General features: G+C 37.0%; 1 protein-coding gene across 6 annotated transcripts in view; it reads left to right on the top strand.

Moving 5' to 3' along the window:
* The window catches only part of NAALAD2 (N-acetylated alpha-linked acidic dipeptidase 2), a 72,820-nt gene that overhangs the window by 7,667 nt on the left and 43,114 nt on the right, over positions 1-22,039 (top strand). For 4 of the 6 annotated variants that reach the window (XR_006208122.1, XM_042957790.1, XM_042957789.1 and 1 more), the window contains 6 exons: positions 493-628; positions 4,900-5,030; positions 5,790-5,901; positions 15,646-15,832; positions 17,325-17,426; positions 20,265-20,390. Coding sequence is in view for 5 of the 6 variants with exons in the window: in XM_007079007.3 (XP_007079069.2) it covers positions 493-628; positions 4,900-5,030; positions 5,790-5,901; positions 15,646-15,832; positions 17,325-17,426; positions 20,265-20,390 (794 nt within the window). In the remaining variant the exon portion in view is untranslated. The remainder of the gene's footprint in view (positions 1-492; positions 629-4,899; positions 5,031-5,789; positions 5,902-15,645; positions 15,833-17,324; positions 17,427-20,264; positions 20,391-22,039) is intronic. The other 2 variants (XM_042957791.1, XM_007079008.3) reach the window with 1 other exon arrangement.

Below are 22,039 nucleotides of genomic sequence, written 5' to 3'. Positions count from 1 at the left end.
TAATAAATTAACCTACAAATAAAGAAGTCCTTCTAAGGCATTAGCTCCATAATATAAGATTGCAAGGCTCAGGGCCCCATTTCCCCTGCCCTAGTCCCTATTCTCTTCCCCTAGTCCCTATAATACCCCTATTTAACCTGTGAGAGAATGCAGCGGTAGAGGATGGAGATTTGTCCAGGACCTCTGAACAATAAATAACGTTGTTGTCCCTTGGCATGTTGTTATTCCTGACACACATTCCTACCGAAAGCAATTTTTTCACTATAATTGCACAGCATTTTTTCGTATTCCTGTTAATAATGATAGCCAGTATCTCTTTGCTTTCACTTGGGAAGACTGGAAATAAATCTGAACAGTAATGCCCCAGGGTGAGAGTCTTTTCTTTTCACAAACCTTAAAGGCTGATTTGGATGATGAAGTTTTCTGCAGGTTCTATTTGTTATGATACATAGGTGATTTGCTTCTCTGCTCCCCTCTCACACCTCTTCACAGGAAGACGGCATCCATCTGTTAAAACTTTTGGCCTCAAAGGGGCACAAAGTCTCCAAAGAAAAAATGCAGTTTGCTCAAACTCAGGTTCGATACTTAGGGTACCTGATCTCAGAACAAGGACTACATTTGGATCCAGGTAGGCTTCATGGCATCCTGAACTTCCCAAAACCTAAAACTAAGTGCTATTTATGAAGTTTTCTTAGACTGGCTGTCTACTATTGAAATTGGATTCCAAACTTCTCTCTTGGGGCTCAACCTCCATATATTTTATTTGAAAATGACCCTATTATTTGGAAGGATCACGATGACATAGCTTTTGGGACATTAAAGAAAAGCCTAATTAAGTCCCCTGTCCTCAGACATCCTAATTATCAACTTCTTTTTTCCCTCTTCACATGTGAGGGGGAAAGCCATGCCCTTGGAATACTCACCCCAAAATACGGGGAGCACTATCAACCAATGGGGCATTACAATCAACAGTTGGACCCTGTAGCATGGGGATAACCCCCTTGCCTTAGAGTCATTCCTGCTACTGCTCTTCTGTTTTAAGGCCTTGGGAGAAATAATCACAGGATCCTCTAACCATCCTGTGTTCCATGTAGCAGAAGCTCTTCTGAATTCTCATCACCCTCAACACTTCGGTTACTTCCCTTCTGGGTCATCATCCTGCTAACTGCTCCTTTATATGACCTTCTCCTACAATACCTTTAGTCCTGCTATTCTTCTCTCCATCATGGAGGAAATCCCACGTGACCGCTTAATGCTGATAGATCACCTTTTGACTCCCTGTGACAATTTATAGGAAACTCCTCTAACCCGTGCAGATTTTTCATGGATTACTAATGGTTCTTTTCCTTTTTAATTTTTTTTTTTACATTTTTTATTTATTTTTGAGAGAGACAAAGCACAAGTGGGGGAGGTGCAGAGAGAGAGGGAGACACAGAATCCAAAGCAGGCTCCAGGCTCTGAGCTGTCAGCACAGAGCCTGACACGGGGCTCAAACTCACAACCTGTGAGATCATGACCTGAGCCAAAGTCAGACGCTTAACTGACTGAGCCACCCAGGCGCCCCTACTAATGGTTAAATTTAAAGGATTAAAATGATAAATATTGTGTTGGGTATGCTATTGCAACTCCTTTGGAAGTCATTGAGTCAGCTCCTTTCCCTTTGGCTATTTTGGCCTAATAGTTGGAGTTATATGCATTTACCCTTAGCCAAGGGTAAAACCACATTTATACCGAGAGTTGGTGTGCCTTTGGAGTATCTCATGACTTTGGAATGTTATGGAAACAATGAAGTTTCCTCACCAACAATGGGAATAAAATAAAAAATGGCTCCCACTTTCAAAATTTATTAGATACTATACTTTTTCAGGCAACTCTGGCTATTATTAAGCTTCCTGGGCCTTCCAGACTGGACCCCTAGAGTCCAAAGGAAACTGCCTCACTGATATTCCCACCAAAACACTGATCTCAAGGAAACCAAGACCCAAACCTCTCTCATTGTTGATGTTCTCTCAAATGATGATTTGGAAATACTGACAAAAGCAATCCAACAATTGGCCTCAGAGAGGGAAAAATATTAGAAATCTAATAATTGTTGGTTTAATAAACAAACAAACAAAGATAACTCTGGTTTAGATCTAACAATCCTGCCTTGCCAGAAGTCCTAGAATTTCCACTACTTACCATTGTACATGCATTAAACGATTGGTCTACTGACAAACTAACAGTGTTTGGGAATGTTGGTGGGGAAATATTAAAAAGGCTGCAAAAAGTACCTACCTTGCTTGTCTCACCTGTCCAAAGTATAATCCAAAAAAAAAAAAAAAAAAACAAAACCTATTCACACAAATGGGTTTCATACAGCATCCCTGTCTCATGGATATAAATGTGTTGTAATTATGGTTTATTTTCTCATTGGACCAAAGCTTTTCCCTTGTAGATAGTCCAATGCTTATTCTGTGGCTAAAAGTCTGTTAGAAAAGATTATCCCTCCTTGGGGAACCCCTCTTAACCTTCATAGTGATTGGGGAGGTCATTTTACCAGTCAGGTGCTTCAACAAGTCTGTTGGACAGTTTTACAACTTCCATTGTGAATGCCATCTTCCGTCCTCAGGGTTAGTCAAATGCACTAACAGCACTAGTTGGCAAAATTTGTACAGACCCTCCAAATACCTCCAAAGCATTGCTGTTGGTCCTCTAAATCTCAGATCCACCCCCTTTGGGACTCAGAGACCCTCATCCTTTGTAGCACAGTGATGAGATGGTCACAGGGTGTCCTATGTACTTGGCCCTTGCCTCCTCTGACTCACAGTTGATAAAAGGAGATCTACTTTAATATTGTAAAGGCCTAGTTGCTTCTATTAAAAATAACCATGCTTTGGTAGAGCAATCTTTTCACCATGTACTCCTGGGAGACCTCAAATATTCTGCAACCTGGAGATTTCATCTATTGGAATAGACCCCTCCAGAAAGGCCTCACTGGAAAAGCCCTTATCAGAAACTGCTAACCAACTCTTGGGCCATTAAACTCCAGGGAATAGATTCTTGGATTCACATGACCCATGCAAAGAAAGCATCAAACCCTGACTGGAACTGCACACCAGCTGGTGGTGACATGAAAGTAAAGATTTGAATCGAAACAGACAACATCTGACGAGACAGCTTTCCCAAGATGTCCAGACCAGGCCTGTAGCCCTTTTCCTCACTGTTTGCTGCTGCTCGATCTCTTGTGGAAAGAAAATGCTTTGTCTGCATTTCCCAAATTCTTGCAAAAGGAGGAAACCTGTTCTTTTGTTTATGGCCTTTTGGAAACAATCTTATCACGATCCCATGAGCTTTCTCTGAAGGGTTAAGGTTCAGAATTCACAAAAGTCTTTTATCTTGAATTACTGACTCCTGATTCTAACTCAGATTCGTGGTTTCTGAATGTACAACTTTACATCTGTATTATCGATAACATATTTGCTTCCAAACGGTTCGTTTTAAAACATCTTTGAAGTTTTGCAACAAGTTCATCAGCTACTGCTTCATATTTACACCTGTACTGTATCTTCCAAAACGCACTCAGTTAATTCTTTCAGTGTGCTCTTGCTGTATCCACTAATCTGCTTTCATGGTTGTTTTAAGTGGGGGACTTCCAGGAAACATACATGACTTCAGTTCTGCCTTCCTAAGGCAGAACCTTGCTCCCCTAAATTGGAATAAGAGCCAATAAACCTTTTCGTTGGCTATTTTCTGACCTAGAGTCTTGGTGGAGGGCAATCCTACAGTTTGGAATTGTCACGTTACTACTTTTGCTTTGTATAGTTATTTTAAGTGTTGGGTTTTGTTCCCCGTCAAACTTTTGTATAAACAGTGTTTTGAAAAATGCGATGCTAGCTCAGTGCTTCAGAGATGATTTCCAATGCTTATGACTTTGAGAAGATATGGACTTGAGTGGGGAAGTGCCTGAGAATTCTGCCTCCAAGTCCTTTCTGTTACCATGTGGTCTTTAGTGGCTTCCGACTGGTATGTTGTACTTTCCCTCGGACATTGGACATGACAACCAGGAAAAGTCCTTCCTGGACCCAAGAGACAAAACCACTAAATATGGAAAACCTGACTCTTGCTCAGTGATGCTTTTGAGGAGAGATATTGGTCAAAGAGAAGAAATGTAAAAATTAATAAAGGTAAATTTAACTAAAATGGAGTGAAGAGGTCAGAAGGGGAAGCTCTCACACTCTGCCACTCATCACCAATTGCAGATGCAGACCAGGAGAGCCAGAAGAGATGAACCTTGCAAGCGGATATACCCCAGCACAAGGAAGGAAGGAAGGTTTTCTCCTCCCCCAGCAACCGCTCAGCCAATGAGAGACCGTCATAACTCAGCCAATGAAAAGCCAGTAAACTTTAAACTCCTACAAAGTAGACTTTGTACTCCAATGGACTTGTTTAAAGCAGCCCTCCCAAGTGCCCCCACCCCTCCATAAAAGAGCATTAATCTCCTTGGTTCTCCTGCTATGGTTTTGCTGTAGCAAGGCATGTTTGGAATTGTAATTTTCTGCTATTCTTGACTCATTTTTGTTGGCAGATTAACTGTTTTATTTTCAAGGTTGACAGTTGAGTTATTTAGGAAACAATTAGAGATATTTTCCCGGCAGCCACCCCCTCCCCATCCCCCCAGAGCAGACTGTCCCGGTTTTTACAGGATCAACAGAATGGAAGTTGCCTGCCAATGGGAAGGCTCTGTCTCCTCCCATCGCAGGAATTCCTCTTTCCCCGGGAAGGCCCCCTGAGGACCACAGGGGCAACGAGTTGTTTGGGCCTGGTTGGGAGGGTGGAGGCAGTGGCCAGGCTTTGCAGAAAGCCTGCTGGTGGGCGGGCTCTCACCACCTTCCCGGGGTGCTCTCTGTTGGTCTGCAGGCTAGAGGCCCGCTCTGGCCAGCCCCCCAAGCTCGGTCCTCAGGGAGGCATGGCGAAGTCCAGGGGCCGACTCTACCTTTGGATGTGCTTGGCTGCGGTGCTGGCATCTTTCCTGGCAGGATTTATGGTGGGTAAGTACGAGCCCCGTGTCCCCAGAGCCCCGTGTCCCCAGCGCGGGGCTGGCGCTTCTGGCTCTGATGCTGGGGAGGAGACACAGAAAGCCTGGAGGCCCTGGCGGGGCTCCCTGAGCTGTGGCCAGCCCCGCGGAATTCAGCCCAGCTGGAACCCCGGTGGGATGACTTTGACCTTCCTAATAAAGTGCGACTGAAATCCACATTCATTAAAGTTTACAGCGAGTTGAGGATACTGCCAGGAGCTGTTAGGAAAGCAGGTCAGAGCTGTCACTATCTACCTATCCACAGGGATGAAAAGATGGTTTCATTTACAAGCACGCTTAACAAGCCAAAACTAGCAAGGAATGTGGACAGCACTGCAAAAACTGCCCTTCCTTCCTCACTTACTAAATAGATATTCGTGGAATGTTCCTTGTGTGTCAGGCGCTGTGCTACAAACTAGACCACCCCGAGGAGAATGAGAAAGACAGGCCCCGCGCCTTGATGCAGAACATGTAGAAAGAGAAGTTATTTCTCTCTCACATAAAACTAGTTTTAACCCACCCAAAATTACATTGCACAGCAGAATTTGAAGGATTTCTGAATTTAATATGAACATTTTTGTAAAGCCTGCGGTGAACTGTTTCTTATGCAAGCACTATTTTTTGGCTTCTAGTGTTTATAAAAGCTAAAAACAATTATGTCTGTATGTAACATGTATATATGTATATATTTCCACCCCCCCCCCCCCCCCCCGTTCCCCACTCCCCACCCCAGGCTGGTTTATTAAGCCTTTCAAAGAAAGCACCACTTCACTGGGCTATCATCAAAGTATGCGGTGGAACCTGGTATCTGAGATGAAAGCTGAAAATATTAAATCATTTCTTCGGTAAGTTTGTCTTGATGTTTATTGCAGAGCGTTTAAAAACGTTTTTTTGCAGAGTGGGAAGTCTATTACAAGTGGTTATATTCACATAGGTAAACTTTGTGTGAAATTACGTGATATCACATTAATTTATGGTAGCTTAAAATGTCCCTTTAAACCACTCAGGGTACGATGTATTTGAATGTTGCAGGAGTGGATTTTTCTTCCCTAACTTCATCTACAGAAAAAGTATCTGGTTGCTTTATTCTGAGATGTTTCAACTTCATGTAACTTTAGACTGCAGCTGAATGTTATTTCTTCTTCATGCTTAATAAGCAGTTTTAATGAACATCGCATTCTGTCAGGAAGACTTAGATGGTTGTAAACTCAGATTTAAAGGAGGCGAGATAAAAGTTGCAGATTCTGTCTGCCACAAATTAAACGTTTGTCCCACGTTGCAAACAGAAGTCACACGGATAGGACAAAATGAGAGCAAAGGATCAGTGCAAATCCACCAGCCTCTAAGCATGGAGAAGAGTGACATTTGGGGGAGTGGTGATGAACTCCTTGAAGGCAGTCACCATGACATTTACGTGCCATTAAACAAATAAAAACAAAACCCAGTTTTATTGAAGTATCATTTACATAAAATGAACTGCATCCTATAAAGCCTAAAATTTGAGAGTATTGACAGATGTGTAATATTCCCAACATACCACTTCTTCAATCGAGATTCAGAAATTTTTACATCATGCAATCTTCACTTTTAGCCCTAGGCAATCACGGATCATTTTTTTTTTTTTTTAAGTTTATTCTGTGAGAGAGAGAGAGAGTACATGAGTGGGGAGTGGTAGAGAAAGAGAGACAACGCCAATCCTATGAGGGGCTCTAACTCACCGAACCATGAGATCATGACCTGACCTGAAATCAGGTTCAACGCTTAACCCACTGAGCTACCCAGGTGCCCCCCAGTCACTGATCAGTTTTATGTCACTATGGCTTCTTTGCATTTTCTAGAATTTTATGTAAATGGAATCATACAGTATGCGTTCTTATGTGTGTGCCTGCTTTCATTCAGCATAATAATTTTGGAATTCATCCAGGTTGTTGCATGTATCCGTTCATTGCTTTTTACTGCCGAGTAGTATTCCATTGTGTTCATATACTGTAATGTGTAGTTGTTGGACACTTGGGTTGTTTGTAGTTTTTGATTATTATGAACAAAGCTGCTGTAAACATGAGTTTACAAGTATCTGTGTGGACATACATTTTCATTTATCTTAGAATGGCTGTATTGGATGATAAACATGTTTAACTTTTAAAGAACATGGCAAATAGATTTCAAAAATAATTGTAATGTTTTACATTCCTACCTATTATGTGTGAGTGTACCAGCTCTTCCACAACCTGGTCAGTACTTAGGATTGTCATTTTACTTCTTTAAAAAAAATTTTTTTTAATGTTTATTTTTGAGAGACACAGCCTGATTGGGGGAGGGGGAGAGAGAGAGGGAGACACAGAATTTGAAGAAGGCTCCAGGCTCTGAGCTGTCAGTGTAGAGCCTGACATGGGGCTCAAACCCAGAACTGTGATCATGATCTGAGCTGAAATCTGACACTCAACCGACTGAGCCACCCAGGTGCCCCAAATATTGTCATTTTAACTATGCTAATATATATGTAGTGGTACCTTATTATGGTTTCAGTTTGCATCTTTCTTATGACTGGTGATGTAAAGCATCATCTCCTATGCTTATTAGACATTTGCATATCTTTTATAAAGTTTCTGCTCACATATTTTCCTATTTTAAGTTGTTTTCTTATTATTGAATGGTAGGAGTTCTTTATGTATTCTGGGTACAATTCCTTTGTCAGACCTGTACTGTGAATATTTTCTTCTATTGTATGGCTGGCCTTTTTTTGTTCATGGAGGTTTTGAAGGGCAGAAAAGTTTAATATTGGTAAAGTTCAGCTGACCAATTTTTGGTTTTCTGTTTCATACTCTGTGCTCTCTAACTTTGCCTATGAGAAGTTGTGAAAATTTTCTTCTATCTTTTCTTTTAGAAGTTTTATAATTTTAGCTTGTATACTTAGGTCAATGGTCTACTTCAAGTTAATTTTTGAGTATGGTATGATGTAAGGGTTGGCAATTTTTTAGATACAAATATTCAGTTATTCCTGCAACATTTGTTGAGAAAAAAACCTCTATTTCTGCCTTGAATTGCCTTGACATCTTTGTCCAAAATCACTTGACCATATATGTGAGGCTTGGTTTTAGATTTACATTTTCTTCTATTGACCTCTATATCTCAACACTACACAGTGCTGGTTAGTGTAGCTTAATAATATGTCTGAAAATGAGGTAGAGTTAATCCTACAAATTTTTCTTTTTAAAAATTGCCTTGACTATTTTAAGCCATTTGTATTTCCAAGTTAATTTTAGAATTAACTTCTGAATTCCTACAAAAAAGAAACCCTGCTGAAATTATTAAAATTGCATCAACTCAATAGATGAATTTAGAAGAGAAGCGGCATCTTTAAAATATCGAGTCTTTCAGTCTCTTTATTCATTTGTCATAGGAATGTTCTACAGTTTAACTTTTCACCCATGGAGAGATTTTTTACATTCAGTGTTTCGATATTATGATTAATGCTGCTATTAATATTTGTGTATAGGTTTTACATGATCATAGGTTTTCATTTATCTTGCATAAATCCCCTTGCTAAGTTGTAGAAGAATTTGCCTAACTGCTCTTTAGGGTGGCTGTATCATTTTATCTTTTCCACTGACATTATCATTATTTTTAATTTTACCCCTTCTAACAGGTACATAGTGATACCTCATTGTGATTTTAATCTGCAGTTCTCTAAGAGTTAATGGTATTGAATAACTTTTCCCATGTTTATTCATCATTTGCATACTCTCTTCAGTGAAATATCTATTCATGTCTGAATTTTTTTCTATTAGGATAGGTTTTTTATTGTTGTTGCTGCTGTTCTTTTGTTTTTCTGCTGTTGAGCTTTGAGAATTATTTATATTAAAAAAAATTTTTTTAACATTTATTTTTGAGGGAGAGCGTAAGGAGGGTAGGGGCAGAAAAAGAGGGAGACACAGAATCCGAAGCAGGCTCCAGGCTCCAAGCTGTCAGCACAGAGCCCAATGCAGGGCTCGAACCCATGAACCACGAGGCCATGACCTGAGCTGAAGTCGGAGCTTAACTGATTAAGCCACCCAGGCAACCCTAGAATTCTTTATATCTTCTAGATAAAAGTCTTTTGTTGGCTTTGTGGTATTCGGATATTCTACTCTATTATTTGTCTCTTCATGTCTTAACAGAGTCATTTGTAGATAAGAAGTTTTTAATTAATGAGGTCAAGTTTATCAGTTGTTCCTGTTACGGATGATGCATTTAGGTTCATATCTAAGAACTCTTTGACTAACTCTAGATCCCTTTTATCCTCTTTCCCCTGCCCCCAAATTTTATACTTTACATTTTACATTAAATTTGTGATTCATGTAGAGTTAATTTTTACATAAGATGTAAAGTTTGGCTGAGGTGTATTATTGTGTCTATGGATGGCCAATTGTTCTAGCACCATTTGTTTGTTGAAAGGCTATTCTTCCATTTAAATGCTTTGCACCTTTGTCAAAAATTAGTTGGACTTATTTGAGTGAGTCTATTTCTGGGTTCTCTATTCTCTATTACTCTGTATGTCTACTTTCTGCTAGTACCACATGGTCTTGATTATTGAAGCTATATAATAAGCCTCCGCAATGTGTACAATAACTCTTCCCACTTTGTTTTTCCAAACAATTGTTTGAGCTATTCTGTATCCTTTTCCCTTTTATAGAAAACATAGAATAAACATACTTCTGTCTGCAAAGGCATTGCTGGGATTTTGATTGTAATTGCACTAATCTTATAGACCAGTTTTGGGTTTTGACATTTTTCCCATGTCCAGTTTTCTAATCCATAAACATAGCAAGTCTCTCCAATTATTTAGGTCTTTTTTGATTGCTTTTACCAACATTTTGTAATTTTCTGGATGCAGATCCTAGATCTGTATGGTTAGATTTATATCCAAGGATTTCATTTTCTTCGGAGAAATTTTAAGTCATCTTGTGTTAAATTTCAGTCTCCACATATTTGTTGTTAATATATAGAAACACTGTTGATTTTTATGTTGGCCTTGCCTCATGTGGCCTGTGGAAACCCGTGTGTTTGGAAGTTTTTTGTAGATTCATTGGGATTTTCTATGTAGACAATTATGCCGTCTTTAAATAGGGACAATTGTATTTTTACCATTCCAAACCATACGCTTTTTACATGTGGATTTTTATTTGTTTGTTTTGTCCTTATTGTGCTGACTGGAATTCCAGAAGTATGTTGAATAAGAGTGAGAGCAAACATCTTTTTGTTTCTAGTCTTAGGGGGAAAGCATTCAGTTTCATAATGAAGTGTGACATTGTCTATAGATTTGTTGTAGATGCTCTTTATCAAGTTAAGGAAACTCCCCTCTATTCCAAGATTGCTAGGAGTTTTGTTTTGTTCTTGTTTTTGTTTTATCATGAATGGATGTTGTTACTGTCAAAAGGTTGTTTTCCTGCATCAACCTATATGATCATGATTATTTTTCTTTATCTGGGTTATTCTTTTTGCTTTTTTACTGATTTTGGCAGGGTGGGGATCAAGTTATATCAAGAAGGGAGTCACAATCTCTAGGAATGTGAAAATGTATATTTTTCCCATTAATTATGTAAATTTTTGCTTTATATATTATGAATTTCATTGATTAGACATATATACCTTAAGACTGTTGTGCTCTTAAGACAGAACTACCCTTTTATCTTTATGAAATATCCTTTCTTATCTTTGGTGATCACTATTTTTAAGTCTATCTTATTTGGTATAAATATTACTCCATCAAACTTCTTATGCTTAAATTTACATGCTTCCATCTACTTTTAATCTATCATTTTCTTTAGAATTCAAATGTACCTTCAACAGAGATCATTTAATTGCAACTTGATGTCTAATACATTTTGATAATCTTAAAGTGTGTCCTCTGTAGGCAGCAGATAGTAGCAACTTGCTATTATATTCCTTCTGGTAATCTGTTGCCCTTTAATTTCAGTATTTAGTCCATTAACATATAATGTAACTATTGATATGGTTAAAACTTAGGTCTACTAATTTATTGTTTTCTGTTTGCTGTGTTTATTTTCCTTTACTTCTCATTTTCTGACCTATTTTTGGTAGTGGGAAGAGTAGTTAAAATTTTATTTCATTTCAATTTATCTTTTGGCTATCTGTCCTTGCATTGGGTTTTTTAGTAGATGCTGTAGTGATTATATCATACATCAATAACTCTTCACTCAATTATTTATTTTATTTTATTTTATTCTTTTATTGGAAAGAGAGAGCATGCGAGTGGATTTCATGCACATCCCAACCTGAGGCTCAATCCCACAACTCTGGGATCATGACCTGAGCCAAAATCAAGAGATGCTCAACCAAACTGAGCCACCCAAGCACCCTACTTCTCTCAATTCTTAGTTATTTTTGGTACAGCTTAACACACAATATGAAAAACTCAGATTTCTATATTTCCATTCACCCTTTCCTCTATCATTCTTTATATTATAGCTGTCAAAAGTAGCATATGTGCACTGCAATATTAACCTTACAAAACAATTATCAATTTTTCTTTGAACATTATATGTATTGAAATTCATTTAAGAGCTGAGGTGCCTGGGTGGCTCAGGAAGTTGATCATTGGACTCTTGATTTCATCAGGGGTCATGATCCTAGGGTAATGGGATCAAGCTCTGCCTTGGGCTCTACACTGAGATCTGAGCTTAGAGCCTACTTGAGATTCTCTCTTCCTCTTGTGCTCTCTCTGTAAGATAAAAGAGTTCAAATAGTATTTTGTATTTAATTTCCAATGATCTTCATTTGTTTCTGAAAAATTTTGGTTTTGCTATGATATTTCTATGTAGTCTGTGAAATTTTCTTAAGCATTTACTGCAATATGAACTCTGGTGATAACAAATATTCTGTAATTTTTTTCTATGTATAAAATATTTATTTGATCTTAATTCTTGAAGCATACTTTTCCTGAATATAGATTGCTAACATGACCTTATTTTCTTCCTCTTTCATAACTTTAAATGTTTTTCATTGTCTTTTGTCTGGTATTGGCATCTGATGAGAACTTTACAGTCATTTAAATTATATAACATATGTCATTTTGTCTTTAATTTTGAGCAGTTTTACCATGTGCCTAGTTTTCCTCAAATTTATTCTGTTTATGGCTCTCTGAGATTCTTGGCTTTGTTAACTTCTGTCTTTCACTAATTTAAGAAGGTTTTATTCACTGTTTCTTAAAGTTTTCTGCAGATTCTCTTTTCCCCTTCTGAGACTCCACTTAAACCCTAGAAATCAAATAAAGTGTGTGCAGTGTGGTATATTTCCTCCTTATCAATTCTGTGATTTAATGAGGTCATGAAGTTCCATCTTCATCTCTGGGTAAACTAGAGCGAGCTGTAGTAATGAGGAATGAAAACAGCTACACTGTCGTCAAATTTGAGCTGATTTATGATTGAGGTGCATTAGAGATTAGGAAGCAAACTCAAAATGTCTGTTGAGGTGCTTGTTTAGAGATAAAGGAAAAGAATCAGGCAGTTAGGATGCATGTTGTTTAAAGAGAGGCTCAGTCTTTATTTTTCCTGCAGTACAATATAAAGGCAAAATGTCTTATCAGTTGAGACAGAATACTTGTATTTAAATTGTGTAAGTTAAAAGATGAGATATAATGTTAATACTATCGAACTCTGTCTGCAGCATATTATGAAGTTGCTGAAAAAAGTCACCTAGAAAGTTAGATCTCAGAAGCAAAACTTAGTAATATTTTTGACCATTAAAATTTGTTTATCTCTATTTTCCTTTAATGTGTAGTATAGCATAAGGTGATTAGTTATGTATAAATAGTTTATATAATTATATTTTTGGAGTTTGCTTTTCTTTCCTTTACATCCAACTGAATACAGAAGTTGCACGTGAAGAATGATGACAAGAGTAGAAATAGAGTGAAAAACATTGAATTAGGAACTCAACACTCTAATGAATGAGAAGTTTTGACAATTTTGACAAGTATCCAGAAGGTGTAGTACGTGGTAACTTTTGGTATGAGCTATAATAGTCGTGTTTTTTTGTTAAGAAAAAAAAGGAAAAATATTTGTAAGAGCCAAGGGAGAGTAAAAACTAGTAGCAGATCTTCTAGCCCTGAGATATGTGGGGGCATGTGAAATAAAACAACTTGCAGGTGAGCAGGGTCCTCTGAGGAAACCAGTTACAGCAAGGAAGTCAAGCAAACATTCAGAGAAGGGGCTGAGGATACAAAATTGTTGATCATGGATGTACAGGGTTTATGATCAGTGAAGGAGCCTAGGAGGGAAAGGTGATCAAGATTGGGTTAGCAGTTATAATGTAATAAGAACAGTTTGATTTCTCCCTACCCACTTTCTTGTTGACAGTGTCTGACTGATGACTGTTGAGTGTTCCTCATCCTTCATGTATTCAGTAAGGGTTACTTCCTTCCAGCTCAGGAATCTCTTGATTGGTCCATAATCCAATCATTAAAACTCTTCCCTTTGGTAGTGATTCGTTTAAGAGGTATATACCCTATTATGATGAAACGAAAAGAATGTTTAGCTGGATCTTCTACAAAAAATTTTTCCTCTGTTAAAAGAAACACAGAAGAGGAAATAGATATTCCTGTTTGTACTTGTTTCTCCTGAGCATTACAGTGTAAATATTTTATGCCTGGAACTGTACCCATCTTGGGGACCATAAGGAGAAATTTTAAAATAAACTAAAGGATGTTACACACTGCTGCTCTTTTTGTTTTGTTTTACTTTTGCACTTCGGTATTTCATTTCAGTGAATTCTTTAAAAGATGGATAGCAGAAGTTGATGGCCAACCCTCCATCTTAATTTAAGGAAATACATTTTGTTCTTAGTTATAATGATATTATCTGCTCAATGTAGAAAATAAAACAATAATAAATTATATAAAGTAGAAATTAAATATCTTGAGCCTCACTGTTTTCATACATATAAAATAACTTCTTTCAAATAAAGAAAAAAATAAAACTGCTTCTTTCTATAAACACAATAATGCTTTTTAAAACATATTGTAAGATGTTAAATGTCTGTAACCTGTAGTTTTCATTTAATGATAAAGGGAAAGCTTCACAGAGGAGAAGATGCTGGAGGAGTCCTAATGGATGATGAGTAGTTTGCAAGTGGGAAAGGGGAATAAAAGAAGTGGTGACAGAGGGAGATTCAGGTAGATGGGACAGTATTTATGTCTGAGAGAAGATCTTGTGCAAAGGGAACAGGTGGTCACTGCAGAAGGAAAATGAGTCTACCAAATGCTGCATGGTGGAGAGGGATGGGAAATGGAAAGGAGAAGGGTGAATCAGATGAAAAAGGACCCAATACGCCATGTTTGAGTGTGGTAATGGAGAGTGCAGGGAGCCATACAAGGAGTTCAAGTAGTTAAATAATATGAATGATTTCAAATTATCACTATTTCTCAAAGTCAGACAACTATGACTTTCATATTTATTTATTTAATGTTTATTTTTTATTTTTGAGAGAGTACACGTGTTTGAATGGGGGAGGGGCAGTGAGCAGGGAAGACCCAGAATCCAAAGCAGGCTCCAATCTATGAACTGTCACCACAGAACCTGACGCAGGGCTCGAGCCCACAAACCGTGAGATCATGAACTGAGCCAAAGTTGGACACTTAACTGACTGAGCCACCCAGGAGTCCCATGATTTTCATATTTTAGCCCCAGCATTTAATGGCTATGAAATTGTGAGCAAGTTATTTGCCCTCTCAGCTTCCTCATTTGCAAAATGAGGACAATGGAAGAAGGGTTGTGAAGATTCAATGAGGTAACTCAGGTGAAAGTACCTGGTCACATGCCTGACATATAGTAAGTTTTCTGTAAATATCAACTTTCCTTTACTGCCTATATTTTTTGTTGTTGTTTGGTTGTCATATGGTTGACTAAAAAGCCGATTTACAAAAGCATTACTATTTTACTGAAACTTTTAAAAATATGGTTTACACTCATGTAAAGTGAACCGATATAAAAACTACTTTTATGAGGCTACTTAAATGCTACAACCCATTTACCCTCAGAACCAAGAGAACATTGCCCAAATGCACTTCAACAACCTGTATTGTATTATTGCTGGATAACAGGCAGGAACTAAGCAGTAGGCAATAAAAAAAAAAAAAAAAAATGCATGGACTTTAACTTCAATAAAATCAATAAACAACTGAATAAATATGACAAGACTCTAGTAGAAGTATATGTTAGACTGCCCAGTTGGTCTCTGGAAAATATTATGAACTCCCCTTCCCCCAAAATGTCCTCCTCTACTGATGATCAGCAAAAAGAAGCACCACTGGTATAGAGGCATGACCTTCCAAGGTGCCTTCTTATAGCTGCATACATGTATTTACCATGGAATATGTTCTTTTCTGGGGAAGTATAATGTGAAAATTATAGTGACACACAAATAGTTTTTATTGGCATACCTAGAAATTGGTATCACTACCTGTTTTTTTTTTAAATCTCTGATGTGGAAATAATTTAGTATGTAAATGATGAGTGATACCTCTAGAACAGTCCTTAGCACATTGTCTGAATATAGATTTAACACGCACTTGTATTTTATTTTCATTGTAGTTCTTTTACAAAGCTCCCTCATCTGGCAGGAACAGAACAAAATTTACTTCTTGCCAAGAAAATCCAAACCCAGTGGAAGAAATTTGGACTGGATTCAGCCGAGTTGGTTCATTATGATGTTCTCCTATCCTACCCTAATGAGACAAATGCCAACTATATATCAATCATGGATGAACATGGAATTGAGGTGATGTGGAATTGCTGGTACTTGCTGTATTTTATGACCCCACTTGTTTATGTGAATTGGGATGTAGGGTCAAGTAAAAATAGAAATTTGCTAATAGTGCAGTGGAACTCATATTTCCTAGAAAAGTTGATAGGTTACAAACTATTCAGTGTCTACTGTGTGTTAGGCACAGTGCTAAGTCTTGAAGCCAGAATGAAGTCTAGGAACATGGTCTCTTTGCTTTAAGTAAGGTATGGCAGACGTTGGAACACATCATTTTAAGTTAATACGGTAAGTGTTAGGAAGAGTATGGTTTCGGTTCTTTACACAGAAAAGGTTCACTTAGCCAGACACGGACTTAGAGAAGGCTTTCTGAAAGCAGGCCTCCCTGATATGTGAGTTATGAAAGATCCGAAGGGGTTAACCACATGAAAAATCAAAGTAAAAGAATTCTAGGCAGAAGAGAAAATTAAGGCAAAGGTTTGGAGACCTATACTAGCTTAGTATTATTGAGGAACTTAAAATTTTTCTGTATTTCAAAAATGTAAAGTACGAAGTGGGCCACTGTAAGAGATAAACCAGGATAAGTGTTTTGGGAACAGGTCATAAAAGGGCTTATACATTGTCGTAAGAGGCTTGGAATTCAACTTCAGTCAGTGAATACCATTTGCAAGTCCTAAGCAATGGAAGGATGTGACTAGAGAGGCATTTTTTAGATAGTTTAGGCTGTCTTCAGATTAGACCTTGTCTAGGCAAGAAAATCAAATTGGAGTCTTAAGTTAATAGTTCAGATGAAAAATGATGATTCCCTGAATCAGGATGTTAGCAGGAATGAGGAAGAGGGATGATCTAAGAAACAGTTAGAAAGCAATATTAGTAGGAATTGATTAGTGATTGACTGGAGGCAGGAGATGAAGACAGAGTTCAGGGTGACTCCTAGTGTTTGGAACGGGTTGCTGGTTACTGACGCTGCTGGTAATCGCAGGGAATGCCAAACCAGAAGTCGGCCTGGGGTGAGAGATAATAAATTCAAAATTTGACATACTCAGTTTGGACATCCAATCTGAAATAACCATCTGGCCCTTAAAAATACAAGTCTGGAAATAAGGGTATTATAAGTATATTGGTTAAGGTTAAAACTTTGAGACTCAATGAAATCTTCTGGGAAGGGAGTATAAAATGATGCAGACAGTGGACTGGGGATAAAACACAGAAAATATTATTTACATGGAATTGAAAGAAAAGGAGTCACTGGAAAAGGAGGAGGAGAACCATGGGGATGCCACCTTCAAAGCCCTGTTTTTATATGGGAATTTCTAGTCACCTGAGATGGCATTAATTTGCAGAGTTGCTACTATTTTGAAGGCGATAATAATGATAAAGCTCTTTTTCATTGTTGCCAGTAGAATTTACCTGTTTAATTATTGAATCTAGTTTCGGAATGCTTAATCTTGATAGTGGGGGAAAATCTGGAATATTTCTCTCCAACTTTATGTGTTTCGATTCTCACTAGATTTTCAATACATCATACCTTGAGCCACCACCAGATGGATATGAGAATGTTACAAACATTGTTCCACCATATAATGCTTTCTCAGCCCAAGGCATGCCAGAGGTAAAATAAGACTTTTTTTTTTTTTTTTTTTTACTAAACTCTTTAAACCTCCCTTTGTTATTTAAAGCCTATGTTGAGGACTAAAACTAAGGAGACAAGGGGAATCATACATGATCCATACTTTGAGATTCAGTGCTATGAGCACCCTGTGTAAAAATAGTTTAAGAAAAAGAAAAAAAAAAGAGAAATACATAAAAATCAGAGCCTGATGAAGTGGATGCCACTCTGAAATGACAAGCTACTGAACATATCTTTAATTCAGTAATGTCAATAGATGTTTTTTACAAGCTTTTTTCCTTTGTTCATAGTCTTTGTCATAGATTTATAGATTACACCACAGAAGTTATTAACTTAATACTATGCTTGAAAATTAAACACGGTTGGGATTTCTTTTTTTCTTTTACAAATCTCCTTTATTTCACCCATCCCCCATCCATCTCCCCTCTGGCAACCATCGGTTTGTTGTCTGTGTGTCAGTCTGTTTGTTCATTTTTGTTTAAATTCTGCATGTAAGTGAAATCATATGGTATTTGTCTTTCTCTGACTTCTCTTAGCATAATACCCTATAGGTCTATCCATGTTATTGCAAATGACAAGATCTCATTCCTTTTTCTGGCTAAATAATGTTTCATTATATATATATATATATATATATATATATATATATATATATACACACACACACACACACACACACATTATTTATATATAATGTTCATCTGTCAGTGGACACTTGGGCTGCTTCCATACCGTGGCTCTTGTGAATAGTGATTTAGTAAACATAAGGGTGCATATATTTCTTTGAATTACGGGTTTTGTTTTCTTTGGGTAAATACCCAGTAGTATAATTACTGGATCATATGGTATTTCTATTTTTAATTTTTTGAGGAACTTCCATGCTATTTTCCACAGTGGTTGTACCAATTTACATTCCCACCGATGGTACCTGAGGATTTCTTTTTCCTTTTGTGAACACTTGTTATTTCTCATTTTTTTGATACTAGCCATATCCGACACATATGAGGTAATATCTCATTATGGTTTTGATTTGCATTTCCCTGATGATTAGTAATGTTGAGAATGTTTTCATGAGTCTTTTGCCCATCTGTATGTGTTCTTTGGAAAATTGTCTATTCAAGTCTTTTGCCCATTTTAATCAGATGATGTATGTATGTATTTATTTTTTGGTATAGAGTTGTATAAGGTCTTTACATATTTTGGATATTAGTCCCTTACTGGATATATCACTTCTAACTATCTTCACCCTTTTTAGTTTTGTTTATGGTTTTATTGACTGTGCGAAAGCTTTTTATTTTGATGAAGTCCCAATGGTTTATTTTTGCTTTTGTTTCCCTTGCCCAAGGAGACATATCTAGAAATATATTGTTAAGGCTAATGCCAAAGAAATTACTCCCTATGCTTTCTTTTATGGGCTTTATGGTTTCAGGTCTCACATTTAGGTCTTTAATCCTTATTTAGTTTATTTTTGTGTATGGTGTAAGAAAGTATCTTGGTTTCATTCTTTTGCATATAGTTGTCCATTTTTCCTAGCACCATCTATTGAAGAGACTGTCTTTACATTTTTGCCTCCTTTGTCATAGATTAATTGACTATGTAAGTGTGGGTTTATTTCTGGCCTCTATTCTGCTCCATTGATCTGTATGTCTGTTTGCATGCCAGTACCATGCTGTCTTGGTGTAGTATATCTTGAAATTTAGGATTATGATTCCTCCAGCTTTGTTGTTCTCCTCATGCTTAGTTTGGTTATTCCAGGTCTTCTGTGGTTCCATACAAATTTTAGTATTATTTTTTGTAGTTCTGTGACAAGGCTGTTGGTATTTTGATAGAGATTGCATTGAATCTGTACATTCCTTAGGGTAGTATTTTAATATTTTTCCAGTCTATGAGCATGGAGTGTCTTCTTTCTTCTGTGTCATCTTCGGTTTCTTTTATCAGTATTTTACAGTTTTGGGCGATAAAAGTCTTCCAACTCCTTGGTTAGATTTATTCCTAGGTATTTTATTATTTTTGGTGTAATTATAAATGGGATTGTTTAAAACATAGCTGGGATTTTTAAAATGACTTTAACTGGGGTGCCTGGGTGGCTCAGTTGGTTAAGGGTCCAACTTCAGCCTAGGTCATGATCTTGCTGTTCCTGAGTTTGAGCCCTGTGTGGGGCTCTGTGCTGACAGCTCAAAGCCTGGAGCCTGTTTCAGATTCTGTGTCTCCCTCTTGCTCTCTGCCCCTCCCCCACTGACGCTCTGTCTTTGTCTCTCTCTCTCAAAAACAAACATTAAAAAAAAATTAGGGGCGCCTGGGTGGCGCAGTCGGTTAAGCGTCCGACTTCAGCCAGGTCACGATCTCGCGGTCCGTGAGTTCGAGCCCCGCGTCAGGCTCTGGGCCAGGCTCTGGGCTGATGGCTCGGAGCCTGGAGCCTGTTTCCGATTCTGTGTCTCCCTCTCTCTCTGACCCTCCCCCGTTCATGCTCTGTCTCTCTCTGTCCCAAAAATAAATAAAAAACGTTAAAAAAAAAAAAAAAAAATTAAAAATAACATGACATTTATTTCCTGTGGCCCAGTATATGCTGATAATCTCTTCAAAACAGAACACACTGGTTAAAGTGTTACATATTGGCTTTTTTTTTTTAACTTCTCAAAGTATTGAAATATTTTCTAAAAACTTATACAGAATTAGCATGGATCTGTTTATTAAGCCCAAATCACGAAAGTTAACTTTTGATGATGTGGTATGGTGGAGCAAACTTATTGTTTGGTTTTCTCTTTAATTATAGCAGTATTACATATTTAATTTTTTTTTTTTTTTTTTTTTTCCTTACAGGGAGATCTTATATATGTGAACTATGCTCGAACTGAAGATTTTTTCAAACTGGAAAGAGAGATGAACATTAATTGCAGTGGAAAGATTGTTATTGCAAGATATGGAAAAATCTTCAGAGGAAATAAAGTATTGTATCATTTGCTTTTCTAGAGGGAAGAGGATAGTATGTATCCTGTAAATGTAAATGATCAGCTTGTGTCATGTTTTCCAGAATTACCTCAATATACATATTAAAAGTTTTTTCCCCCTATTTGCCATGGTAGCATAGGAAATCCTGTTTTTTTGTTAACCTCCCATATCAAGAAAGGGAAATTACTTTTATTATAGAAACAAAATCTGCTTTTCAAAAAATTTTGAAGGAAATTTTGTATGTAAGCTGAAAAATTAAAACTTCCTTGCATTACTCAGTTTCCTTGCCCAGACATGATCAATCTTAACAGCTTTTCTTAGAATATATAAATTCTGTGAAATATGAATATAAATATCTTTTTGTATGTACTAATTTTACATATATTATACATTTTTTTATAAAGATAGGATATACAGTATATGTAGCTTTACTTTTTCACTCAGTTGTAATACAAAGGTATTCCTCTAAGCTAACGCATTGAAAGTTGTATAATGTGTGGCTAAGAGTCTAGGACTCTAGATCCATACTACATGGGGTCTAGTCTAGTCTAGTCTAGGCTGTTTTCTAGATCTTTTACTGCAAGCAAGTTATTTAACCTTTCTCTGCCAATGTTTCCTCGTATATAAAGTGAAATTAGTGCTATCACTTTAGAATGCTTACTGAGATGAAATTATTTTGTTTGAAAGCACTTATGATAGTGACTGGTACTTAGCTAATTATGAATACCTGGCTTCTTATTAAGTAAATATCTCATTCTAGATAGGTGCATAATACTTTATATAAGTATTATGCATGCATAAGACTTGATAAGCAGTTTAACCATTCCTGTGTTGACAGATGCTTGGCTTGAATTTATTACTATTACAAATAATTACATTGTGAACATCTTTGTCCATAAACACTTGAACATTTATGTAAAGACTTTTGTAGTATAGATTCCTAGAAATTGAATGGCTGGATCAACATGTATGTTCTTTCAAAATTTTGAAAGCCATCATCAAAATGCCTTCAAAAAAGTTGTGACAGATTTCATTCGCATTCATATTGTAAGAATGATTTCTGAATATTGGAATGTGTTTTAGTTAATCAAGACTGATGGTTATCTATCTTTTGCTATAATACTTCTGATAGTGAAGAATTCAGAATCTTGCTTGGAAAGGTTTTCCTGTTTGTGTTCAGTTTGGATTGTTAAAAAATGTTTACAGAACACGATGGGCAATTTTTCACACACTACAACTATTTTGTATAGAACTTTAGTTTAGTTCCACAAATATTTGTATGATGTGCCAGACTTGGAGGGTGGGTAGTTAAAAGTGAATTAAGACATGGTCCCTTTTCTAAAACCACCCTCAGTCTAGCAGGGGAGAAAGATATTTTAAAGGTATTTAAAATACTATGACCCATCCTATAACAGAGATGTGTACAAAATAGAAGAGGCAGAAAGAAGGGAGACATTAATTTTGTAGTTTTAGGGACAATAGGAATGTTTAAAAGAAGAGACAGTCGCTTATTTGGAGTTGTATAGAGTAAATGAGAGTTGTTTGCTCTCCCAGGGGAGAAATTGTATTCAAGACATAAAGGATTGAATGTGTAACAGCATGACAGAAAGCAGTGCCTTAAGTTTCCTTACATTATTAAATTGATT

The sequence above is a fragment of the Panthera tigris genome, chromosome D1 (assembly GCF_018350195.1).
Source record: "Panthera tigris isolate Pti1 chromosome D1, P.tigris_Pti1_mat1.1, whole genome shotgun sequence".
NCBI lineage: Eukaryota > Metazoa > Chordata > Mammalia > Carnivora > Felidae > Panthera > Panthera tigris.
This window is presented reverse-complemented; position numbering and strand designations above follow the sequence as displayed.